The 17,449-nt window shown below is 35.1% G+C and overlaps 1 protein-coding gene across 1 annotated transcript; it reads left to right on the forward strand.

Annotated features, from left to right (window-relative positions):
• Positions 1–10,796: 10,796 nt before the first annotated feature.
• LOC149537408 (uncharacterized) lies at positions 10,797–13,657 on the forward strand. The gene is made up of 11 exons (XM_089802903.1): positions 10,797–10,831; positions 10,960–11,172; positions 11,276–11,339; positions 11,472–11,579; positions 12,018–12,087; positions 12,187–12,462; positions 12,562–12,651; positions 12,762–12,902; positions 13,017–13,080; positions 13,178–13,282; positions 13,409–13,657. Exons 1-7 carry the CDS (start codon positions 10,799–10,801, stop codon positions 12,590–12,592), a joined length of 795 nt encoding a protein of 264 aa, XP_089659029.1. The 5' UTR covers positions 10,797–10,798; the 3' UTR covers positions 12,593–12,651; positions 12,762–12,902; positions 13,017–13,080; positions 13,178–13,282; positions 13,409–13,657.
• Positions 13,658–17,449: the final 3,792 nt, after the last annotated feature.

Consider the following 17,449-nt stretch of genomic DNA (forward strand, 5'->3'; position numbering starts at 1 on the left):
GTTTCTTTATTATATAATCAACCTCATTATCAATATCAACAAATTCCTGTTTTAAAGAATCAAAGAATATTTTGGCTTTCACCATTTCTTCTGTTGTGGTGGTCCACCGTGCATGCCCTGTTTCATTTATGACTTGATTCATTCTTAAATAGAATAAATCATCAAGTTCCTTCGCCCATTCCTCTTTGCTTTTCAAACTATTTTTCTTATCTAGGGCATGAGGAAATAAATTGAATTTTTGGCTCTTATATTTGTCTAAGTAGCCTATTATTATCTTCTATAAATGTATCCTTTTGCTATCAAAATTAGCAAGATCAAAAACAATGTCAAAGGTTTTATCAATCTGATCACGAGAATTATTTATAACAGATAGACACAAGAAGGTTATTGCTTTCTCCCTTCTCACCCATTTGTTCACAATAGGCTTTAGAGCCTCATCATCTGCTTTTAACTCCTCCCAGATGTTAATCACCCTGGCCAATTGATCATGGATTAGTGGCCATTCAACCTTGTCTCCTAGATATGTAAGAGTTGTTCTTAGTTTATCTTCATATTTAGATTCCAGCGCTACATGTAAGGCCCACAGTTTACTCTTTTCTTCTTCAAAATCCTCAGTAGTGTAATATTGTGGCCCTTGGGGTGTGTCTGGTATTTTAATGAGGGGGGTAGATTTGAAAGGTTCAACAGGGGGGCGAGGGTATGTTATTTTAGGCCTGGTGGATTTTCCCAGTAGCTTGTTTTCAAGCTCAACTCTCCTTTTTACCTCTTTATTGTAGGCATCCACAACTGCCTCATATTTACTTTGTAATTCAAACATTTCCTTTTCCTCCCTTTTAGCAGTAGCCAAGGCAAACTGAGAATAATCCACATTCATGTGGGCTACCTGTACGTGTGAGGTATCAACAACTCTCCTCACAATAATATTCCCTATCAGTCCTGAACCATCAGGATGTGCTGATACAATCTTGGATCCTCTTCTTAATGACCACATAACAAGAGCAACTTGATCATCACTAAAAGCAGTCCCTGCAAATTCCTTTTTATTTGGGTCTTGTAACTCTAGTCTATTAGAAATAGAGTTGAAAATCAATGCATCTGCAATATCCCAATTAAGCAACAATAGTATGTTATAAGTTTTTACCATTTGCCTTCCCTCCTCAGGGGTAATGTTTTGGAATTCTTGCATCATTTGCTCCTTTATTTGGTTTTGGATGGAGGCTTCATCCATTTCTAGATGCTTTGTTTTCATGTTCTTACATCTTTCCTCAAAATTGTGGATGTTTGCCCTCCAAGCAAATTGATGGAAAGCCCTAGACCTTACAAAACTGTCATTTGACAAAAATTGCTAGCTGGCTTGTTCCAAAATAGGGTCCAATTCCCTTCCCTTAAAATCAACTATAGTCAGCTCGAGGCTTGGCACAGGAGGTTCCTGGGGGTTCCCTTCATCGATCTCTGCTTGAGTGACAAAAACTCCCCCTTGTGATCCAATTTGTTCAATTTGCTCAATAGTGAGCTGCTCCTCCCCGGTTCTTAAAGGGATCTGTGAAGGTGAATACTCCTCAACATGAGAATCCTCCTCTCTTATTATTTTCCTCCTCTTAGGGGAGGGCTTAGTAGGCCTCTCTTCTAAAACCCTACTAGTGGACTCAATTATTTGTTTGCCTTTGTCCACTGTATTCTTTTTATTTTGAACAATAGTATATCCCGACCTTTTTTGGACAGTTAATTGACTTGCCCTTATATTGGGAGTAAAACCCAATCTTCCCATTACTTCCCTGGCCTTATCCGGGTAGAACCTAATAAAGAATTGCTTCTTTTCATTCATTGCCTCTATTATTTCAGGAAAATTATTTATAAGTTTTCTCATCTTATCTACATTTGTAAATGCATCGTCCAAAGGACTATAATCTGGATCAAAACAATGAATGAAATCCAAAATTTTAGAAAAGACTTTCCACTTTTCTTTCCTAGTCTCTTGCTCCTGCAAAGAGTACTCATTCCTTATTAAGTCTTCAGGAAAATAAAATTCATGCTCAATTTTACCAAGCTTAATTCTCTGCCTCAGAGCCAAATGATAAAATCCTTCATAATCACAAAAATGAGGATGGGAAGTGGCCATCTTATAAGGATTCAAAATCTTGTGCAGAGAAAGCCAACCTCCTTTTGTGATTACAAAATGAGCCACTATGCAAGTAGGAAAAATTGACCCCGTTTGTCTTTTCAATAGAAGGGTTTCCTCCACTCCTCCCAGCTGCCACAATATCTCAGCAACTCCTACCTTCAAAGGCACTTGGTAGGGTAGTACGTGAGGGCTTCCTTTAAAACCATATATTCTAAATATAGTAGAAACAGAATATGGAATGACATCTCCCCAATTATGTCAAACTTTCAAATCACTCAGGTTGTCCATAGGCCTAATGAGATTCATTAATGCTTTGGGGATTCTGGGATTGCCCCTTAATAGGAGGCATCTCAGCTTTGAAGCGAAATACCTATCAAACCTAACAAAACTAGCATTCTCTGCATCCCAAGTCATATCTGCACTCCACAATTGAACTGGTAATGCTTCCCCACTCTCTTCTCTGTCTAATTCTATTTCTTTACTAAAATATGTTACTACCTTGAATAAGAACATGTGCATTAACAAAGAATAATGGCCAAAAGTTTGTTCCACCTTACCCTTAGCAATTCCAATCAGTCCAATGTGAATCTCCTCAGCTAAGTAAGAAGCAAAATAAAAAATTATATCCACACCAAAAGAGGAAATCTGAGTAATCATATACATAAAATCCATAGGCATGAACTCTTCTTCATCTCTCCCAAAAACTTTACACAAGGACCTATATATTTCTATAGCCCTAAAATTGAAGTATGCGCTTTTGAAAGGCTCCCTGGAGGATGCTGTTATTGCTGGCAGTGTTCCAATTCTACCTATGTGTGCACTCAACGCTCCTTGCCTAACTGCATCTCTCTTAGACATATACTCATTTTCTAACCCTTTCAAATCAATGGGCACATGATAATCAGTGATAGGCCCTAAACTGAAAACTTCCCTAATCTCCTCTGCGCTGATTGTAATCAAGATTTCACCATCAGTTCTCCTCACTACCCTAAGGGCTTGGTTGTAATTCTTAGCTACAACTTCCAAAAGATCATAATCCATGAAAACACTGGAAACCACTGATTTCCCTAGACCAAAATTCTAGATGTTGGCATGTGGGGCAAAAAGGTTCCTCTCTGAAAACCATTTTTTGAATAAAACAAGACCAGTCTATGAAGTTGTTGCATACCTAACCTAGTTTCCTTTTTCATACAACCCATCTACTATTTTCAGCCTAGGGTTTAATGAAGTTAGCCTCTTAACTTCTACAGTTTCAACAGTGGAAGAAGGGAGCAGTTCAAGCAAATCATCGTGGACATTCCTATCCAAATAGTTCTCTTGACTAGAAAATGCTTTCTGTTTTGGAGCCATTTTAATTAACTCTTGAAGGAATTGAAACAGCAGAAGGATTATAATGCAAGTACTTACTTTGAATTTCGCTCTAGTTCTTCTCAGTGTTACTGCAATCTTTCTGCGAACAAACTACTTCACAATCTTACCAAATCCAACACGGTCCTCTCAACAATTGTTTCTGCTTAGAAATGCTCTGAATCTTTATTCAAGTACGATGGAATTAAGAAAATCTTTTCCGTTATACTCTATTTTTCTTCACATGCGAAGCTTTCATCTCTCATAAATGCACAGGGTGGCATCACCTTCTATATTCAAATTTACACTGTGGATTTACGAAAAATCTTATGATCCAGGGATGCAAGCAAAGACGACTCATGTTCCTCTTGACAAGCTAGCAGTCAACCCAATGAAAATTTGCCATGTGTACCTTTCCTTCATTGTTGGTGCCTCTAAACTGGACCCACATAATTCTGAGGACATGTGTCACTTAGGCGCTATCTCGCTATACATAAAGAGTGAGCACCTTGCCATAGCGAGATAACGCTCGTCATTGATCCTGATTTGATCATGCGGATGACATTTGATGCATTGCTCAAAAGAAATATGGTGGGCCCCTTGTCGCCATGTCGCTATTTGTAACCTTCGTGCAACTCGCCATAGCGAGATAGCGATGATCATGGATCTGAGATAGATCTGAAGATCATAGTCTTTCATATATTTTGTGAATAGGGCGTGGGTCCAATCATTGATGACGTGATGAAATCCTTCCCTGCTGGCATTTGGATTCAAATTTTTGAAGACTTGGCTATATTACCATGCTGCTTGGGGCCCATATTTGTTTATTTCTCGGCCGGGTGCTATGTCGCTAACGACGAGAAGAACAAGTTCTCGATAGCGACATAGCGAATCTCGGTGTCTTTGCTTTTCCCGACGTATACGTGTAGCCCATTAGATGCCAGCGTGTTCCAAAGCTTTATAATTGATATCTGATGAAGTACTTTCTGGGACCCACTTACTCTGAAAAGTTTTCGTAGTACTATTTTCCATCTGGGTGCTATGTCGCTAACGACGAGAGACACCAATTCTTCGATAGCGACATAGTGATTTCTGGTGACTCATCAAAATTTAGGGTCGAAAAGATAAAGGTGAGTGAAGTCATAACTACCCTCATTAATGCATCTGACACATAATAAAACAACACGTGCACCACGTAGCCTGAAAAAACTTACGATCATTGGAAAATTTAAAAGTGACTGCCGACCATTATTTTTGGTGAAGGCGTCATGTTGCTAATGGTGAAGTGCCCAATTTCTCCGATAGCGACAAAGCGACTAGTTGAAAAAGCTAAGATTTCTGTTGACGCCTTTTGTACCGTAATGTTGCAATTCATTTTCAGGTTCTGACATGCCTGTTATAAACGTGATGAAATATCTCTGAAACAATACAATCTCTGGTCACTGTATTTCCACTTGACAGTACCGCTTTTCAACTTAGCGGTGGTCGCTATGTCGCTAAGGGTAAAATACTTGTATCTTTTCATAGCGAGATAGCGATTGCCGTAGATCTTTTAGGGATCGGGCGGTCAAAAACACAAAAGAAAAGATGTGACTCAGGGCGCGAAAAGTTTGAAAAGGATGGGAATCTTCGCATATTTTTAGTTTCGCGCCCAAAAAATTTAAAGAAAACAAGACCTAGGGTTTCGACAAAAATTTGCTTCAAAGACCTACAAAATATGACTTGGCTAGAAACCCTATTCACCATAGGTGGATTCCAATCTGAATTCTTCTATATCGTGGACAAAGGAATTCGATTATGCAAAAATTCAGACCAACAAAACTATCTTGAAAAAATTGTGACGAAGATGCCACTTGCAACTATTAGACTATCATAGAAAATTGTGATGAAAATGACATTAAAAACTATTGGACTATCATGTGTACAAGTCAAAAAATGATTCCAACATATGAAATTAAGTGTACTACATAGGATAGTGATGACTAAATTTCCATGCCCTCCAAATTTGGTGGTTGTAACATTTATACCAATTCCATTTGTGGGATACACACTCTTGATAAGTTAGTTAGCCTTGTGACTAAGGTCGATGGGGAATGTTGACACATGCAACCTGAGCATGAGTTTGAATTTGGTATTTCCTTGGAGATATTTACTTATTTTTCAAATAGAAGGTATCATGATAAGTTATTACAAGTTTTTTGAATGAATTTATTTTCTTATGTGTATTTCTTCTCATAGAATGAACTTAGCCGAATGAAGCTGAACATGTGAATGCTTGATGACCCGGTTCAAGAATGTTGTGTATATAGAGGCCTTGTAGATTCTAGTATAATTTCTCCCTCATATAAGGTCACTTATGGATTCAGGAAAATGCAAGATGCATTTTCAAAGGGTGTCTTTTGTTAGTTTTGAGACACCAATAATTATTGAAATAAATAATTTATCCTCAGCAAGATATTACTTCAAATTGTCATTATCTGTGACTTTTGTTGACAGGTTTAGACATCTCTCTCACAAGTAGATCATTGAAGCTAATTACAGATGATACCAATCCAAATAATACATGCTCAAAGGAATTTACTACTATCAACATTAGGAGTGGATAAGAGTAGGTAGTTATTAAAACCATTTCAAATGAAGTGGTGATGTATGAACTCCCATTAAATTTCTCACATAAGCATGATTAAGATGTTGAATTGAGATCTCCAATCGAACATGTTCATGGCAGTGAAGCTTGCAACTTCAACAAGACTTGTCATACTGATAAATTAGGAGTACATCTAGAAAATCATCCTAGGTGGAAAGGGAGACATAATGAGAGTATATGTGCAGATATAAACATTAATCACAACAGTTCAATTTATTTGTAGGTATATTTTCCTGTGAAGAAAGACCACGCCTGACAATATGAATCTAGAAGAATATAATGAGACAATGGCTGCATTGTGGGCTCAGTTTTGAAGAAAACCTGATAAATGTTATTGTCCTTGCAAAAAGTGTAAGGGTTTAAAGAATCAAAAAATTCTAATCACAACAACCCAGAGTCATTATAGGCAATATGGTCATGTTGAAGGGGCCACGATTTTTGTCCATTGCTGAATGTGGATTTCCTACTGGAGGAACATGGAGGTGTGAATATCCAAGCTGAGGATAACACTCCCATGGAAGAAGATGATAATGTGCCAGAGGACATGATTGAAGAAGATGGTATTGGGACAAGTGATGAAGAGGCTCACAATGATGGTACTAGCGAATCTGATAATAATGATGAAGATGGTCTTGATATACCTTTACTTGAGAAGGCACATGAGCCCTTATACCCAGGCTCCCAAACAACTCTACTGTCGGCTATAGTGTTGTTGGTGAACTTAAAGGTTATGAATAGCATATCCAATGTAGCAATGTCACGTATGCTAAGGTATGTCATTTTTGTCATCTTCAATGTTAACATACAATTACTATTCATTATATTAACAATGCATATTTGTTGTTGTAGGTTGATTAGTGAGTTTTTGTTACCACCATCAAATATTTTGCCTCGTTTGTACCGAGAATTATCTAACATTATGGATCAGATTGAAATGAAGTATCAGATAATACATGCATGTCCCAATGATCACATTCTATATCATAAACAACATGAATTTGCAACAGAATGTCTTGATTGTCATGTTAGTAGGTATCGGTTAGATCAAATAAAAAAAAAAGTGCCTCATAAGGTTCTTCGGTACATTCCCATTATTCCACATTTGGAACGGTTATTCAGGTGCACTAGCTTGGCACAATTTATGGATTACCATGCACGCAATAGAAGTCAGGATGACATTATGCGAATGCCTGCCGATGATTCTGCATTTAAAGAGATAGAAGAAATATGGTCACACTTTAAAGAAAAACCTCGTAATCTGAAACTTTCATTGGCGGCGGATGGTGTCAATCCATATGGAGATATGAGATCTGTTTACTCAGTATGGCCTATTTTTGTTATTAACAATAACATTCCTCCTTGGATGTCCATAAAGAGGGAGCACATAATGTTGTCAATGATTGTGCCAAGTTTTTTTTAATTTATAGTTATCTAAATTAATTTATAAATAGTGCATGAAAATGGTTATAATAATTACATAATGTTTATGTTCATTCAATTGCTAGGTAAATACCAAGTTAAAGATATGAACGTGTATATTGAGCCCCTAATTGACGAGTTGTTGAAGTTATGGAATGGCATCACTATGTATGACATCTCTAGACCGATAGGACATCGACAATTTTAATTCCATGCAATGCTTGTATGGACAATACATGATGCCCCTGGGCTAACTCATTTTTGCGGTATGTTATATTGTTAAGATCACATATTTTTGGTTTGTTATAGTGCTTACACATTACTATCGAATGCTTAAGTTGTGCATGATAATTGTACATGATCCAATTATACATGATCTTTTAGGTCTTCAGACAAAGGAAAAATTTGCATGTCCAGTTTGTGGTCCGAAGATGAAATATCATCATTCGAGAAGTTTAGAAAAGTAGGTGTTTGATGAGTTTAGACATTTTTTCCACAATAATCATAGGTATTGAATTTTCGAAAAACATCTTTTCAATGAGAAAGAAGAGACATCATCAAGGCCACGAAGAATGACACCTCATTTATGGAAGTTGGAATACGATCGACTAAATCGTCGAGGTAATGTCCAATTTGTCGTCCAAAATTTACAATTTGTATTTTGATATTGTCTTATATTTATTAATGCTATAACTGATGCTCGTGAAGGTTGTCAAGGCATCAATGACCAACTTCCTAGAGGAATGAAAAGTTATCTTACTCAATTTAGTAGGTTACTATACTACAAGGATCTTTCAATTGTGCATTTGTTTGATGCTATGCATATTAGAAATAATGTAACAGAGACACTATGGAAAATGTTGGATAGAAGGCGTGATAGAGAACAAATTGCTAAAATTTGTACTGACATTCATGAATCTAATCATGCACTAAAAGTTTTCATTGAATCAAATAGGAATGGAGATCGCATAAATACAAGTGCCCTTCCTTGGTTATTAATGGAGCAACAAAGTGATGCATTAAAATAAGTTATAAAAAAAACAAAATTTCCAACAGGATTTGCTGCAAATATAAGCACTCTTCTATCAAAGAAAGGTGATTTTGGGCCAGGGTTGAAGACACATGATTGGCATACCTTCCTCAAGGTAAGTCATGTTTTCTATTTACAGTTTATTTGTAAGATTGAATGTAGTACTAGTTGCATTATTTAATAATATATTGAAATGATCATTTTTTAATGATTGCAGTTCGTCCTACCTCTATCCCTTCCACAACAGTTTGACAACAGTATTAAACAAGTTATATATGATCTTGAAAAATACATGAGGTTAGAAGAGTGTTTTTTTAGATTTGTAACTTTTTATCTGAAATCTATTGTATAATTTTATTTGAAATCTTCTCTATGTGTTTTTGCGTGTTGAATCTCATTTAGGTGATTATCATCTAAACAAATTCATATAAAATATTGGAAGAGAAAAATTCCATAGCTTATGTGTGAAATGCAAAAGTGTTTACCTCCAACATTTTTCAATGCTCAAGAACACTACCTCATACATGAAGTTGAGGAGATTGAATTGTGTGGACCTATACAAGCTAGATCAATGTGGATGGTTGAGAGGCATTTGAAATTTATGAAGAGCTTGGTTCGACAAAGAGCACGTCCTAAGGGTTCTAAGATAGAGGGATATATGATATACTAGACCATGGTGTATTAGTGAATATCTTCCAAAGTTTGCAGCAGGTATCCATCTAGATCGTATTTGGGATCCCAACTGTAATGAAAAATTCAAAGGGGAGTACCTGACGGGGAAAGGTAGATTGAGGAGGGTGATAAGTAATTATAAGTTTTTTTTTTGTAATTTAACAATTCTTATCCATCATCAATATATATAAGTTGTTTCTAACTGGTGTAATTGTCTTCTTTATAGTTGGTCGTGAGTGGGATGTACTACACTTGTATATTGCAAACAATCTTGATTGGATGACAGTGTGGATTGAACAGTCTCAAGAAAATGGTCGCTCATTAACATGGGATGGTGTTGCATCATTGGTTAAAGAAGCTCATCGTAATGGAGATCTCAATGTTACGCCAATGGTACTTGATCTAATATATGGCTTAAGAGATACAAAGGTATCAATAAGATTACTAATTATGAGACATAAGTTTAATATCAACTCACAGATCAATGAGAAGATTCTTGACATGTTTGAATAATTGCAGGTCAAACACCACAAAGCTATGTACTACCATGGCTATAAATTTCGCACAAAAAAGTTAGATGAAACGAAGAAAACGTGTGATTCTAGGATAAGTGCTGTCTTCGTGGTCACCAATATTTCATCTAGAATTGACATACATCCTCAACAATCTAAAAATTGATACTATGGCATTTTGGATGATATACTTGAGTGCGACTTTAATTCATTCAAAATAGTTCTATTTGTCGTCAAATGGTTTAGGTTATGACTAAATCAAAATGATCCCAATAGGACTGTTATTGAACATGATAGTGGATTTACTATGATTAATACAAGGTCATTTGAGCCAGTCGAAGATGAGCCCTATGTTCTTCCAAGTCAATGCGAGCAAGTGTTTTACTTTGATGTTTCAGACAAACCAGGTTGGTCATTTGTTGTTAGACATGACCCAAGAGGAAGGCCGATAAAGTATAATGTGATCAAAGAAGAAGATATTGAAGAAGCACAAGAGGAAGTAAATGATTATTAGGAACGACAGTTACCCAGTGATGAAGAAGAAGAAGATGGTGATGATTTTGGTCATGCTAACGATAATGGTGATAATGATGATGATGATGCTAATGACAATCATGATCACGGTGATGAAGATGGTGATGATCATGGCGATGATAGTCATGATGATGATAGTGATCAAGAGGATGATGATGGTGGTGACGACAACGATCAAAGTGACGAGTACGATGATGGTGATGATGATGATGATGATGATGACATGGATGACGATCATGATGATCAATGAAATCTTTAGGTACGATCAATGTCAACTATGATGGGGTCTTGTATGACCAAATATTTCTTTCCAAACCATATGTGCACATATAAACATTAAGTAGAACATGTCAAATATTTTTTTAGATATAAACATTAGTTATGCTAAATTTTTAACTTAAGACAAATGATTTACATATAAAATCTACTTTATTATTAATATTTTTTTTGGTAAGTCTATTACTTTAATTTTGCTGCTGATTTCTAAGACTTACTAATTTTTTTCACAGGGCGATATGGATGCACCATGTCAGACACCTTCAGTAGAGGTAAACATTAATTATTGTAAATTTTAATGTTAATATAGAAACAAATGTCCTATTATTATGTTCTTTTCTTTATGGCTTTGGAGTTATTTTGATGAAAGTATACAAATATTTGATGTCACAAATGATAGGAAAAAGTTACAATGATCGCTGATCAAATGCAATCTGAAATACATGCGTCATATCTACATGACATTGGCCTTAGTACTGACCCTGTATTCATCACCCAACAAATTATACAAAGATACATTGATGAGCTTGTTCAAATTATCATCAAGGGTGACAGAAGTGAGGAGAAAGAGGCACTGAGAATAGAATTGGATCGTAGAATCCAATCTTTGAAAGTAAGCAGTAATTCGACTAAAGCAGTAATAGAAGTTCAATAGATATTAATATTTTATAGTATCTTATGGATCATGATCTTTGATTTTATGTGTTCTTGTATAGACATATGTGCCAATTGCGACATCACATGCTGAACATGGTCAGGGTTGTTTCACAGTACCTTCGTGTAAGTAACACTTTGTTTGTTTTGATCAACATTATAACACTTACTTTTTTTTTTTGTCGACGTTTCTGGCTAGTATCCCATTTGATCTGTATCCATTGCACATGTTTTTGCTAACAATATTTAATTCTTCAGCTCATGATGAAGTGCAGACTCCTCCTTCGATTGGCGGTCCACTATTGTCTACTGCATTTTCGGCAACAAGGACCATGCAAACATCATCGTCTATGCCCAGTAGAACTGGTAAAACTTTGTTTTGCTATATTTTGTAATGTGCTATATTTTGTAATGTCTTTCTACAAGTTGATGAACAACGAGGTAGCACATTAGTGCTTAAATGATGTCTGCAGAAGCTTGCATACACACAAACACATGCATACACACACCACACATACATACATACATACATACATACATACATACATACATATATAGCCACACATAAAGAGACATGGACATAGGCAGGGAGGTAGAGCAACAGAGAGCAGTACTACTGAAGTTGATCCATTTCCTGGAGTAGTTCGTGTGATTAGTACTGGTTCGTATGAAGGGACATTGTTGCCAAATAAGAAAACTATGTTTCCATTAAGAGAATGAAAGATTCCAAGTGCTTTAAAATTGATATTATTTAAAGTGTAAACTTGCTCATTTTGGACTGATAAATCCTTTATGTTTTTGTAGGTAATAATGCTTTCTTTGAATATCTTTTTCATATAACATTGAGACTGTTTGGACCCACCATGTGTAAAAGGTATGTAGTTTCATATCATTGCTACATAATTTTTTTTTTCTTCTATTTATTGTAATATATTAAAGTTATTGATCTAACAATCTATTTGTTTTTAAAAAGGTGGAATTTACAAGCTGGGGAATTAAAAAATCCGCTGATTGCATCCATTGAGGAGAAATTTAGGAAAAATATTTTTGACATTGGCCTACTTCTGAAAAGAGCAGCAAAGCATATAAAGATTATGAAGGATCAATATAGAAGGGGTCTTAAGGATAACCCAAAGTACGGCCATCCTCCTATGATTCCACCGATGGAGTGGAATGAAATAATAGAAGATGCAAATGAGAAAAGGCTATGTGAAGATAGAGATAATGAAGCAGCACAGGGCAAAAAGAGGTATGTTATTATAGTATTAAGTACATTGTAATCATGCACTAATTATTGATATTTGTAAATAGATAATCTAAGATGTTTGAAATTGTTCATAAATTGCAGGACACATTCGTGGCTACAAAAGCGAAAATGAAAAAGGTTGGCCAACACAAACTTGGCTCTGGTGGCTATATGAATCTGTAGTCTTGACTTGTAAGTAGAGCAATGAATTTTGTTTTTTTTTTTTTTAATATAATGTTGCAAACAATTTTGTTTAATGAAACCATACATGGAAAATTGACATTATCAAGCAAAAATCACAGGGCATAGATTTCAATGTGGAGGTCACAGATGAAGATAGAAAAATTTCTTTGAAGTAAGGCTATAAAGTTGTGGTTGCACACCTATGTGAAGAATCTGTAAGCCTTGCCCAAGAATCCAGTGCACCAAATGATATCTCATAGGTAAATTGGTCAGATGAAAAGTAAATGAAATTAAATAGTTGAGAAGATTCTTTTTTGGTATTAGTTTTAAACGTAAATTGACTACATAACAATGTGCATAACATTTTACTGCAGCCTTCATATCCTATCACAGAACCTGCTCCTGACGAAGGCCATGATGTGCATTATAGTGGTGGAGGTATTAATTTTCTATTGGAAATTAATTATGCAATTATGAATAAAATTTAACATCTTCAATTGGAATTTGACGTGTATCCTTTTTTTGAATATTTCAGAGCATGTTGAACATCATGCTGAAAGATTGGACCATGTTCCAAGTGTTCAACATGTTGACGCGGTGGCAGATCAAAATGTTAATGTACATGATGTGGCATTGTCAGGTAAGAAAAATACATTTTATGTTGTACTCGTACTTAATTACAAACTTGTAATAGTTAGAAAAAGAAAAAGAGTATGCCAATTTATCACATTCACTTGTTCTTACAAAAGAGCCCCCTTTAGTGCAGCAACCTCCTGCTCCTCCAAAGAGAAGGAGCCATCATAATTTGACATTACACATGCCAGAAGAGGAGGAGAATGAAGCAAATATGGATGTCTCTATGAGCGCTTTTCTTAAGAGAGCTCCGTAAAACAAAAAAAAGAAATGACATTTTAAAAATCTTCTTTGATAAACCTTGTTAGATAATGAAAGAACTTTGTTTTAAGTAATTATGTATGAATGATGCGTATTAATACAGATTTTTATTTTATGTTAATGAATATTGTTATGTGTTAATGAAGTTTTGATTAGTATTGTGTATTAATTAATTTTATATCATATTAATGAACGTTATGTGATTGTATTGATTGAATGTTATAGTTCATAAATGGATGAATGAATGAATGAAGTATGTAATTAGATGATAATGGGTACTTTAGATTGATGTTAGGGGGAGGGGGGTGAGGTCAGATGAGCTTCCACCTTCACGTGGTTGGCCTTGTTAAATAGAGAATATTATAGTATTCTTGAAACCAAGTGAAGCTCAAATTTGTTAAGTCTTTAAACACACATCCCAATTCTCTTTAACGAGACTGAAGTTTTTTCTCTTGTAATAGTCTCATTGCAGTCATCTTTTGGTTCCTTGAACATATAGTTCTTGCTTAGTTTAAATCCCAATTATTAAATATTTGTCCACATTGAAGTTAGTTTGGCATAGAAACCTGCATATTTTATTATATATATTTATTCAATTGAAAACAATTTAGAAAGCATTCACATAGTTGATGTCTAACAAAAGAAGACAAGATGCATATACTATTTAGCATGGAAATCCTTGTAGGTGAATTGTGTGTGTATGTACACACACACACACACATATATGTATGTATGTATATAACTCCAAACAATGTGTAGACTCAATTAGCAAGAGACACCAACTTCAAATCTTGCAATGCAGAAGGAACTGACCTTTGAAATGCAAAGTGTTTATAATGTAGGTAGATTTGCCTTAGATCTCCTTCGAGGTCTTCAACAAATCTGCATTGTACTTATGAATAATCCACCAAGATTTGAAATAGTGTTTTTCAATAAATGCTCTAAACTTGGAATATACCTTCATAAAAATTCTGCCTTAGATATGCTCATCATATTCAAAATAAGCCTTCACATGTCTATTCACTTAGGTCTGATTTAGGTCTTCCACAAATTTGGCTTATAATTATGCTCTTGAATCTCTTAAAATCTTCTTTGTATTCAAATGATATTTAATGAATTGATTGATACAAATTTCCTCATACTTGAATCCAAATATCATTGTCATTGTCAAACATAACACATACATAAAATCATTTTGGTTATTCGCTTGTTATACAAGTTAGTCTTATCTTTTTGGTTTTCACAAGTCATGCACTTATGCATCTTTGGGATATCCACAAGCTATTAGAGATGTTTGGATGGTTCATGTCCTTATTTTTTTTGTGTTGTTTGTAGGGTTTTTGCCATGAAGTCTAAGGATAGACATGTTGGATGTTTGTGATAGACATGTCCACCTATAAGAAAAGTATCAAATGTAGAAAAAATGCAAAGAAAAGCTTGTAAGGGTTTTAGGTGTCTTTGGAACGGTTAGTGAAGTTATAAAACCTTTGAAAAGGTTAGTGAAATATATTAAAGGCATATATAATTGTAAGTTGTCGAAGTTGACACTTTGTGTCAACTTAGACAACAAATTTTAGTTTATAACTAACTGGTAACAGTTAGATAGTTAGACATCAGTGGTTGTTTACTGTTGTTTGGTTATTTAGAAGGGATTTGTCGAGTGTTTGGGGGAGAAGTAGAGTTGGGGTGGTGAGAAAAGGCATTGTGAAAAAAATATAATCAATAAAATAACCCTGTTCTCTGCAATTCAGTCTCTGTCCCATGGAACAGTGAGTTCTTATGATGTATCAAAAGCATTTTGACTAATATTTAATGTGAGAACATTTTATTATTTTTGTTATCTTTTCCACGCATTCTTTTAATTTTCATTGCAGGTTGAGTAAGGAATAATAGACTAGTGCATTCAAACTAGTGACTGGTTAGGCACAATCAACTGTACTTATTCTGAAGTTTCCAATGTAGATTCTCTCCTACCACCTATAGTCACTGTTATTGGTGGGAGACAATGAGGTTGTGATAATTTATTTGTACTATATTAACCAAATGCAGGAGAGTGGAAAAACTTGGTGCAAGTGCAGTGTTGGATGGTAATTGCTGATGGAGGTTTAGCCTAGATTAGACACCAGTCTAATAGACAGTGGATCATTTCATGTTTGAAGATGTTTGGGGGGTGAATCCTTCATGTTTGGGGGGTATCTTTGTTACCAAAAATGAGACAGTAGAGCACTGCTAGTGTTATGATGGGCAAAATATGTCTTTCATCGTGATAGACTATTTCTAAGTCATCTATGTTGTTTCTTGCTATTGTCAAGCAGTCTTTGTTTTCCTTGAGACCATGAACAAAATTATCTACCATTTTTGCTAATGATAAACTTTTGACTTGAACAATGATAAAGTTTATTAGTAATCATTATAGTGGAACAACTTTTGACTTGTTCAAAAATTTTAGTCGAAGGTGTTGGAATTGATAGTGAATCCCAAGCTCCTAGAAATCACCTGCAACCAAAATGCATGTTACATCTGTGTCTGAGAGAGAATATGATCCAAAAAGCATGCCTACTTTGGTGATTTGGCTATTATTGTAGCACTACAAAGTGTCTTATAGTGTTTCTCATTTTCTTAAATAATAGGCAATTAGTTCATGATTTCATCATATCTTATAGTGGAACAGCTCCAAGAATCTTGGGTAAATTGCTTGCTATAAGACTTTCTTGTATAGGACACTCAATAATGTGGGCTAAGTGGTGGGCACAAAGAAGAACAAGAAAGGATCTGTATAAGTGCACGGTGCAATAGAATTGAAAAATGAAATTATCTTAGTTTCATTCTGATTCTCATCTGTTACCCTCACATACATACACAGCTCACTTCAATTCTTCAATGCTATCAAACTTATATACATCCCTTATCAGCAGATCTGGTCATAATTCTCCTAAAATTTACAAATATTCTTGGAAATAGCAGCTACCTAAGACTCAGGAATTAGATATAAATGAGTTGAGACCAACATTTATAATTCTTGAACAGGATTGAAAATAATTTTGATTTTGTAAGATGATTTGATATGCAGGAGCAGAATTCATCCTTGTTTACTTCTAATTTATAGGACCAATGCCTTATCCATTGGGCAAGAAATTGACTATTGGCGGGAGATCTAATTCAAATAACTTGTATAAGAATTAATCAACTGCAATCACCCATCTCCATTCTTATGCAATATCCCTTTTATGAACTCATAAACCCTACTGATTTACTGAAACATTTATATAATTTCTTGAATTAAAAGCAACAATAAAACTAGCATACAACCCATCCAGACTGCATTCAACCAAATAAACCTTATTTAAATGACTTCAAAGTAAACAAACCCATAAACTAGAGACAAAAATTGATGACACAGATATAGTGTAAATACCCCTTTGTATTATCCTTTTCATATGACTAATACAATAACCAATAGAAAACCAATTGAATGCCCAGAATAGATTGCCATTTCTGTCATTTCAATTTGCTTATCAGAAAGTACAATGGAAGCAAACTCAAAACCTCTGCATACTATTGGGCTGACTGAATATGTACTCTTCTTGAAAGAAACAAAAAATTGCACAAGTCTCAAACCATCACAATGCCTTGAAAACTCATTTATATACCATGAGTTGTAACAAGCAAAGGGCAATTGTGATCTGACAAGTGTCCAAGGAACAAAGCATCATACAAAAGACAAAAACAATCACAACAGAATGCCAAGTGTATCAAATATTCCTTCAAGTAGGCCTGTTCTAGTTTCTGTTGTGAATCATCAACTTCTGATTTGTCTCTCATTATTCCGGCTCCTCTGAATACGTGGCTACCAAGCTGGCCAAAGAAGGATGATCTTGTGATACCTCCAAATCGGTTTTCTCCTACGGGTTCT

The sequence above is a fragment of the Cupressus sempervirens genome, chromosome 9, assembly GCF_028749045.1.
Source record: "Cupressus sempervirens isolate cs-2001-9-10 chromosome 9, ASM2874904v1, whole genome shotgun sequence".
NCBI lineage: Eukaryota > Viridiplantae > Streptophyta > Pinopsida > Cupressales > Cupressaceae > Cupressus > Cupressus sempervirens.

Excerpts from the sequence above, each read along its gene's own strand:
- LOC149537408 (XM_089802903.1), top strand. The coding sequence starts at position 10,799 with ATGGATGCACCATGTCAGACACCTTCAGTAGAG. Across the intron at positions 11,340-11,471 it reads TTGTTTCACAGTACCTTCGT|CTCATGATGAAGTGCAGACT; the intron begins GTAAGTAACACT and ends TTAATTCTTCAG. Across the intron at positions 12,088-12,186 it reads GGACCCACCATGTGTAAAAG|GTGGAATTTACAAGCTGGGG; the intron begins GTATGTAGTTTC and ends GTTTTTAAAAAG.